At 51.3% G+C, this 9,867-nt stretch overlaps 1 protein-coding gene across 1 annotated transcript; it reads right to left on the minus strand.

Moving 5' to 3' along the window:
* Positions 1-631: 631 nt before the first annotated feature.
* LOC100897254 (endothelin-converting enzyme homolog) lies at positions 632-7,048 on the minus strand. Its single transcript, XM_029111618.1, is given in 19 exon segments — positions 632-731; positions 876-1,014; positions 1,017-1,047; positions 1,272-1,337; positions 1,434-1,537; positions 1,636-1,724; positions 1,807-1,895; positions 2,006-2,209; positions 2,325-2,646; positions 2,785-2,894; positions 3,053-3,142; positions 3,281-3,400; positions 3,569-3,667; positions 3,856-4,014; positions 4,138-4,262; positions 4,393-4,531; positions 4,614-4,815; positions 4,946-5,124; positions 7,025-7,048. Coding segments are annotated over 19 exon segments (2,391 nt in total).
* Positions 7,049-9,867: the final 2,819 nt, after the last annotated feature.

The following is a 9,867-nucleotide window of genomic DNA, read 5'->3' on the forward strand; positions in this document are numbered from 1 at the left end:
CCGTGTTCTCCCTCAAGTGAATCGTGTGAATTCACCTGTGTGACTAACTCGTTCCGAAGGTACGCGGCTTGCTTCCGACGGGCCGACTCCTAATGATACGTGGGTCACAATACTCGCCCTGTCGCCCAATCCTCAACCGGATCCGCGAGAACTCGCAATATCAACAAATCAACAAGATCGTGTGGGTCATATATTTCTAGGAGATGTGGGGTCAGATCATTTTGAGGTCAAACGGTTGTCTCACTCAGTCAGTGCTCTCATAGAAAAGAGCTGTTTTGAAAATCTACTGAAAAACGCGCTTTCCACCGTAGAAATATTTACATCTTGTGGTTCATCGTCATCCGTATGCAGGAACGAGGTGCCGGAGACGCTCCGAGCGGGATCACCGAGCTCCGTATATTTTGACGGAGAGTCTCGATAGATATCTCAGCATCGATCGGTACGCCGAACGTAAACACATCTGACTTCTCCAGTTCGACTCGACTCTTCCGTTGCAACGGGAAACACATCCTGGGCTCGGAAATTCCGTCGTCGAAAATCCCCGTGACTACCTAGGGAAGCATGTCTGCTTGCATGTGCGTTTCACTTCCCGAGCGCGATCCGGGGCGGAGCCCGACTTTCGCTAGGAGAACTACCAAAGTTCACATTTCTTCTGGGGATTCATCTTGGTTGACGCTCCACACTTGTACGTCTTCGCAAACTCCACTGAATTCGATAGAGTGCCGATGACCCTAGAGAACCAACACGAGCATTAGCGTGACGGAAAACCGGTACCCTAGAAGGTTCAATTAGTCGGATCCGGAAAATCCCTCTCAGTACTCCTCTCGGGAAGGAAATCGTGATTTCAGATGAGCGGATGCTATAATTCTCTTTACCTGTATTTCGGCGGCGAATGTCCATCGACGAGCAGCTGCATGTGCCGTTCTTCCGGAGTCTCGGTGGAACACCACACTTGCGCGAAACCAATGTAGAACAGCTGCTCATGGGTCAAGTTAACACCCGGCAGGGGGGCAGCTCTTTATTTTGTTTCACCCATGAACGATAGGCCTGTCGATCGAGAAGAAAATCGAAAAAGTTCCGGGTGATTCAGATATTCCGCAAACACCAAAGAGGTATTCCCAGAGCTGTGCGCCGCGCCAAGCATTGCAAGCCATGGCGCGCCACGGCGCTTAAGCATCGAGTCTAAGGCGTCCTGGGTACGGCGCACAGCTGTGGGTATCCCTCGTTCTTGCCGTTCATCAGTCTGTCGGATTATCGTTGCAGAAACTCACGTTGAAGGCCGCCTTCAAACCGCCGTTGTCGGCTATATTCTCTCCGAGAGTTATTTTTCCGTTGATCTGGAACGAAGCGCCGGATAAGTATTTTTCGGACTGTCCCCTGACTCGAGCGGGACGGAGAGGGGATCAGCGACATCGAAACATCGCTTTACTCACGTGCTCTTTGTTGACCAAATAATCCGAGTATTGGTTTACAAAGCACTGCGCTTGCTCGGTGAAAGCGTTGATCGTGCGATCGTTCCACCACTTGTTCAGGTTACCTGGAAGCGACGAAGGCCGAACCGTTGCAAGATTCCGATAGAAGCGCTGCTTCATGCGGAACCCAACTCCCATACGGATGCATCGTATCAAAGCTCACCTTCCTTGTCATATTCCCTGCCCTGGTCGTCGAAAGCATGGGTGAGCTCATGGCCCATGACTACACCCATGGCTCCGAAGTTCAAAGATCTGCAAGATAATGTGCCTTTCTCGAGAGAGAGTACTGGGCTAGTCTCCTATCCGGAATCAATTGATTTCGGCATATACCGACCTCGGGAACTTCGTATGGTAGAAAGGTGCTTGCAGGATACCAGCCGGGAAAACGATCTGGTTCTTCGACGGGGTGTAGTACGCGTTCACCTGTTTGCGGAGAAGTCCCGGATGGTTAGATGAGGAAAGATGAAAATCGTTGGGCTGCGCAAGTCTGTCCTCCGCATGTCGTCGGACAAATCAGGGGGGGGAACACCCACCTGTATTGGACTGATCTCCCATTCTCCTCTCTTGGGAGCCACGAGTAGCTTTTTCATGTTTCGTTTAAGCATGTACTGAGAAATCTTGATGTTATTCTCGAAATAGGCGTTGTCCTCTAAATTCAATCCAACGTACTTCTCATCCACTTTAGCAGGGTCGCTGAGAAAATCGGGGAACGCGATCATATCGCTCACGTAATCAGCCTGGGAAGAATGGATTTTCATATGAAGGCTCACGTCGAGCTAGCTCCCGCTAAGAATTATCGAGTCGATCAATCATCGACATTAGCGAAAAACTCCGGAGCTCGGGACAACCAACCTTGTCCCTGGCGAGAACTCGAGTGGCTTCGTCCATCCAGTGGAGGTTTTGGAGATTGTCCTTGAAGGCGGTTTTCACTTGGTCTACCATGGCTTGAGCGACCTCTTTCGACTTCTCATCGAACGCGTGTCTGATGAACATCGACCCGAGTGCCAGGCCGAGCACTCCGTCCGTATCTGAGATGCAAGCTCGCCAGGTCGCCTCCATTCCCTCAGTTCCTTTGAGAACTCGCTGCACGACGCGAAGAGCATTGCGGAATTCGGCAGCCAAGGCGAATAGCAAAGAGGTCACCGTTTGATATCCGACGTAATTCGCGAGGACTCTGTGAACAGTAACAGAAATCTCCTGACTCTGCAGGATCCCCGAAAACAGGCTCGTGGGCCGAGAAACGACAGCAGGACCGTTTTCCTGATCGTATGAGGCTTATCGGAAGAAGTCGGACACGCCGCAAAAGACTCACGTTGGGCCGTTCGGGTCTGAGAGCGTGCTATTGATGATCGCCGAGAGGTTGCGGAAGAAACTCGGCACCGCGACAACAACTTCGGTGTGTTGGTCGATTGATATGTCCACCTTGAATTCAAATAGATCTTACCCCGACTGACTGAGAAGGGAGAGCCTCTGCGCGACCTAAGCGCCTCATTATCCTATTCGGCGTTCAATTCGAACTCGATGCGTACGATTATTGGACTGGGCAAAAATTCTCTCCTTCATCGACATGTGACCCTTACCTCACTGAAGCCTCTGCGGAAAAACTTGAGCCAGTCAATAAAAGGTGACATCTTCTGAAGTTCTGCGATCGTCATCTTGTTGTAGAGGGCCTGGAAAATACTCGAGTCAAGCCTTGATCCATTCGACAAACATCGATGAGCAAACTTCTGCGTTCTCGGCATCGTAGCAGATTCGCCGAGAAAGAAAAACGTCTCGAGAAGCTCGGTCGAGCTCGGATCGCGTCTCACCTTCTCATTCCTCCGTTCCAGCTCCGGAATGTATATATTCGCTAACTCGAGCTCGAACTCGATGACACTGTTAGCTTGGGCCTTGGCGGATTCTATCTCATTGCCCATCAGCATTCCCACCTGATGGAAAAATTTTCCGTCAAAGCGGCGGATCGAAGGAGAGCACTCCATAGCCCGGGGCACGTCGGGTAAGGATGCATGCTTGCAGTCGATGAAAATCATCCCTCATCGCGATAAGATTGAGGAGCTTCAACTGTGACCTCGGAGCAACACGAGAGTGAGACTCACGTGAGTGAAGTATTGCAACAACGCGTTCAGTGCCTTTTCCTGATTTGTGTCATTGACATAGTAGTCTCTGGACGGCAAAGTCAATCCGCTTTGGTCGATCTGAAATTCGGAAATACAGCGAATTGAATCGCAAGACGCGGGAGTGTCCCGATCTGAGGGAGGTCTGGATTTCACCGAGTGCAGAGTCTGTCTTGAGCATTTACTTCAGCCCCCATGATCAAGCAGAAGATCGGGAGCTCTCTCAATGTGGGATTCGATCGAGACTGCTCAAGTCTTTCAATACTCACAGAGATGATGTGTCGCGACGAGTTCTGCTCGTCGGCCACCACCGACCATTCGAAGAAGACATTTTTCGTGTAAACCATTTGAGCCGTCTCGACGACCTCTTGGAGGTCCCACGCCGAAGGATCAAACCCTGCACTTGAGAGGTTCCAACCTCCTATTTTCTGGAGGAAAATCATTATAATTGGAAAAAGAATCGAGTTTCGACGGCTTCCCCGAAGTCCGGATGTGCTCGTCCACACATTTATTGTGGAGCCCCGGGATGATCTTTTTCTTGCTCTGCTAACCTTTATGAGATCCTCTATAGGAGTTATACCAAGCTCTTCAATGGTTCCGTTCGGATCCAAACAAGACATGTAGTAGGTTTTCGCGAGTTTCTCTGCTCGAGATACCTGAGGCTTGCTGTTATCCTCTGCAACGAGACATTGGAATTCAGAGACAAGTTGGGCACACCATTCGTGGAAAAATGAGAAAGGAGACGATGATCCCGTGCACAGGGAAAACTTCGAACTCTCGAAGGAAAACATTCCTATGTGGCTCACCGATGATATTCTTCATCACGAGTTGAGTCTCCTGCCAAAGTTTACCGAAAGCGCCCCAAACTGATTTTCCGTCCGGCAGCGGGTTTTGCCGTATCCAGCCACCGCATGCATACTGGTAGAAGTCGTCACAAGGATCGACCTTGAAGGAGATGAGAACTTAGTGGAAAGACTTCTTTGATAGGAGCTCGCTTCCGATGGATCCACGGAGTCGGCGGACCCACCTGTGTATCCATGGCGGACATGATGGCACTGGCTACGTTGACACACTCAGGAGTTAGGCACACTCCTTGTGAGTTCTGATCCTGACCGTGGGGCCCGAATGAACCGAAATATAGGAGGTTCACAACGAGCGCCGAGAGTGCGGCTACGAGTATCATGAGCACACGCTCCGAGAGACTCGTCCGGCTCCAGAAACCGCCTTTGCTGTGAGGGAAAAGAAAGATCGAGTCCATCCGGGGACACCTCCGAGAATTCGTCAAGCGGGTACATCCGGGGCAGGACCGATATTTGAGAAAACGAGGAAGAAACGAAACACTTGTTCCCATACACGCACCGAAAAGCGACTCCTGATATTGACAGTGACGGCCGCGATGGATCATGACCCACGTTCAAGGTGGTGGTGCTGCCCTCGAGAGTCGGGGAGACATTGACACCCGCATCTGCAGCCATCGAGCCCGTGCCAGCCGAGATCTCGTCTTCGTCGAAGGATGCTCTCCGGTAGCGGGCTGCCTGCTGAAGAGGGAAAAAGATGACTCGCTGCCTCGTTCGACGACGATCGAACGATGAACAGATATCGGCGCTTATCGATTCCGAGCTAGTCCTTCGTAGCCTTCAGCTCTCTTCGGAGAGGATCGCGAATTCGGCAAGCATCTTCTGTACCGAAAGCACACCGTGACTTGCTCGCGTGTGGATGACGGAGCTCCGACTCGAAACTAGACGCGCAGTTCTGTATTTTCAGCTACGAAGCAGTCCGCGCGTCGGAATAACTTACAAGAGAAGGAGTAGCTTTCTCATCCCGTTTCTTAGGGGAAGGATTGCATATTCACTTGAAGATTTCTGACAGACCGAGCAGAGAGAGAGAGTCGGGTATCAGCTCCATGAGCGCATGAGTTCCTCTCACAATGATATGGCATTATAATGCGCCGATGCTCCGATGAAAATATACGCAAGTTTCAAGGTTTCGCTTACTCAGTCCTCAGTCTGCCCAAAATGAGACCGACCGCCGAGCCGTACAATTGGAAGTTCGCTCCATACTCCACCGCCTTCGCTACAGGGAAGAGCGGGGCAGAGTGGGGGATCACCCCCCCCCTCTCAGGGAAGAAGTACTTATACAGACTATCCGACGAAGCGGTGCCCTCGCACGGATCAGTTAACCTAGTCAGCGGAGGAATTCATCAGGAATCTCAAAACTTTCTCATCATTTCTAAGGGTGGTTTTCTGAGAGCTAACTTCACTCGTTGTTTTGACATTTGTCTCGGAGCAAACATGTTCCTTCATTCGTAACAAATTTTTTCTTGCAGCATGTATTGCCCGACACGGCACGGAAGTTTCCGCTCCGCGAATTCTGTAGCGAATTCTCATTCGTGTCTTCCAGCTCACGATATGTCTATCAAGAATTTTTAATAAGAATCTGAGCTCACAGTGGGAAAGTGAATTCATTTAGCTACATTGAAAGACGTTCCATCGGTCAGGCAAGAGAGCTTCTCCGACGCAGAAATCTTCACTGATGTTATGCAGGAATCGTGAGTGGCGCAGCCAGAGAGAGGGTCACACATTTAAATCTTCAGTATAGACCGGCAACACTGCCGCATCCCTCGCGGTGATGAAGAGCTTACAGAACTTGGCTGAAATCAACCAACATCGACAATGCTTTTGCGTCTCTCTCTCGTCATTCCCTGCAATGGCGGAGATTCGGGTCTGAAGCTCTCTTCAATGGATTCCATCAATAGTGACCTTTTGTCCGCGCATTGAAAACCGTCGAAACAGCGAGCTGAGTAAATGCTTGGCCTCAATTCATCAGCCTCACTGAACGGATTCCAGATTCGGAGCGCCCGAAATTCCGGAACTGGATTTCAGAGACATCCTTGCGGACCAGGCAGGAGGTTGCAGCCCCCCAGCAGGTGGATAATTCCAAGTCACCCCAGTCCGGAGCGTTCGAAGGAAGGATTTCCACGATCAGTCTGAGAAAATGAGTCCCGGCGAGTCGGTCAGCATTGTCTGCCCTGCACTGAATATCTGCGTGATATCATACGTGATCTCGAGTTTGAATGCTCCGAGAGTTTTCGAGAGTGCAAATGAGGCTTCATCTAGGCTGCGCTGAGAGTTGCATCAGTGTTCAACAATCGCCAGAAGTGATCCAATTAGCTTGCATGAGATACCGAGGAATGATCGACCCCTGACGAGGCGTACTGTGAGGAAGTTATCCGGTTCAGAATATGAATGACGGTGCTGCCGAATTCACGATCTCTCGAAAACCGTACGCCCGCGCGCCCGCTCCGGCACGAGGTCCGAGAGCGACTGATCCGAGCATCTGATTCCGCTCCTTCTCAATGCCGATGCCGTGGATCAAGGGGGCGGGGGCAAGGAAGAGACAGACGGAATCGGGGGAGATGGACAATACATTTCCACTTACCGCTTTCAGCTGGATGCCGTTCATTCTCCTGCAATGGGAGGAGGTACGCGATTTATCGATAGTCAGAATAACTTATCCCTCTCGCCAAAAGCTCCTCCTTGATTCTCCTCTGGTCATACTCGAATTTCCAATCCGAAGCCGGTCTCTCCAGAACGGACTCGCATCTCCGCAGTCAAATGCTCATTCTTCGAGTTCGACAAAATGACCCATGCCCCCCATGCGGAAGAAGAATATTGCGGTGTGATGTCAAATTCAATCACATGCGACCAAACTCTTCGAATTACTGAGGAGTTCCCCACGTAGGACGAGAATCGATCGTCGATATCCTGCTCACCAGATGATTCACGGAAGCAGGAAAGCACTCGTTTGATTCGCTCGTGAGCGCCGACCGCGGCAGGATTGGTCTCGAGATTGACGAACCCGCCTCGAGCGTAAACACGGCCCGTTGAAGAGCCCAGAGTAAATACCACAGTAGAGAATCGCTGTGAGAACCTCGGAACTCAGGGGAACATAAGCTTCTGGTCGGCGCGCACTCTCCAGCTGACTCGCGAATTCCCGGAAGGGCTTGGCTCCGCGAAAAGAAGTTGCGAAAATACAGAGACGTAACATGGACCTAGCATCGTGTTACGCAATCTCACGAGGCTGACGGGAGCTGACTTAGGATCCGTCCGCCGATTGCGAGGAGACATGGTGGAGCCTCGGGGCTCGAACGTGTGGTCCGAACTCTCTTGAGTCGGAATCACGAAATGTGCATAGTCAACGAGGAGCGATATTTTTTCCGGAGCTGATGGGGATCAGCCGAAAGTGATCGATCACTCCCCTAGTAAGTCGGCGCAGACCAACTGTTGCGCGACACCGACGTCTCGCGATCCAGAACTGACTCGGACTCCCGATAGCGCGTCGCAGGCGAACGTCGAATTTCGATCAAGAAACGGAGGAATCTGATGCTCATTGGCCAGATCTCCGCTGCATACTCACGGGCAGTAGGTGACGAGCAAGTCAAGCTGATCTCCGTCGGGATTTGCCAGCTTTAATCGATAGGGGCGGACCGATTCTCCTGACTAAAGTACTACAGTTCTCGAGAGAGAACCCGAGTTCACGCTCATCCCACTAAACCAGGAACTTTCACTTCGAATTGCATACGATTGCAGAGGACCGTGATCGCGGAGAGTGTCTAGCTCAGGTCGGGGCTCTCAGTATTGCTCCCCACAATATGGACCCCGAGAGCCTAATCTGGCCTGGTGGCTGGACAAGTGGCTCGTTGGGTCGCAGTCGGAGGGCTCTTCTGAGCGTTGCCAGGAGTAAACAACCGGTTCGGAGGAGTCCACGGAAGTTCGCGGGAACCCACCAGCCGGCGCTAGCGTAGCGCCCTGTTGCCAGGAGCTGAGCGGGATGAGCACGTTGGCCGTATCACCCATACAGTACCACCGCCAGCAGCTCTCTCGGGTGTGGGTATAAACAAGTGAATATTCATCTCACTAGGACTTCAGGAGGACGCGGAGCTCTCACGGAAACCTCGACGGTAGAACGATCCGTCTGAAGGGGTAATGGGGGAAGGGGAGGGGGGTTAAGAGGGCGGAACTTATTTTGTCGCCCGATATGGAGAGCACTAGAATTCCAAGGCCTTATGGTCCCAGTGTTCAGCCCGTCCGGCTGCTTGCGCTCTCCTTAGAGATATGTCTGGAAGGATCATGCGTTTGCGGACACGCATACAAATACGGATAGCGATCATGACATCCAGCTGTCCTGAGTTCACCCGCGTCCCCGCTATCCCTTGTGTGGAGATCCTAGTTCTTCAAGCTCGAAGGCTCGAGTTAATCGATGCTCGTATCGCATCCGTTTCCACACCGTATGTCCCGAGGGTGTTTTCCGGTAGACAGGTTCCGAAGCGCTGACGTACAAGATGGGCTTAGCGCTCCCCGTGTACGGAAACTGCATGAACGGGGACGAGTTCTTACCACCGGGCATTCGCCTTCTGGAAATGCACCAAAATGCTGTAGGGACATAGCTCCACCGCCCGAGGGATAGTCGAATCACACATGCAGCGAGTTGGATAATTCCACTCGATTTCAGCTGTTTTCCAACAACTCCGGCGTACTCTCGAAGACATTCCCCATGTAGATACGATGTTCACCACCCGCTGAGGATCGTCTTTGAGTAAACCAAAGCAGATTCTGGGCACTTCCAAGTTTGACGAACGTCGCCGATCATTTATTCTCCAAGATGAGAGTACAGAGGAGCTTCAAAATCGAGTCCAACTCGGCTTCACGTATCCACGATGAGATTGGTGCAGAGTGCGCAATATCGAAGCAAAATTTTATTTCCACGACCGTCGGCCGCGGACGATGAGCTGGTAGCGCAAGCCGTCACTCGTTCGCTCCTCGTCGCCAGGAAGAATTTAGATCTCGACGCGGATCCTACGTCCAGTCAAAACGAGTGATCTTATTCAAAAAGCACCCGGATCTGAGACCAATTTCTCAATCCGCCCTCGTAGTTGATCTCAATCCTCGAATTCGCACAACTCAAGAGAAAGGAAGAGCACAGGTCCCCACAAGCGACTAAATCAGAGCATTAAAATGGAATAAATACACGACGGTACTTCTTCGATCAGTAAGATCTGACATTTCTCCGGATTCCCCCCTCAGTCAATTCTCTACACAACAGACACACCTCGCAGGTGATTTAAGCTATTCTTCTTCTACATACAAGCACATTACCATGAGCGCTGTGGCATAACTAGCTATTTACACTTTAGATTTGTGCGCCATAAGAAACGTAGGCCAAAACACTATGAGAAAGATAACGCCGCCTCTCTATGTACTCCACGCCTTTGGGAGTTATGG

The sequence above is a fragment of the Galendromus occidentalis genome, unplaced genomic scaffold (genome assembly GCF_000255335.2).
Source record: "Galendromus occidentalis unplaced genomic scaffold, Mocc_1.1 scf7180000077452, whole genome shotgun sequence".
In the NCBI taxonomy this organism is placed as follows: Eukaryota; Metazoa; Arthropoda; class Arachnida; order Mesostigmata; family Phytoseiidae; genus Galendromus; species Galendromus occidentalis.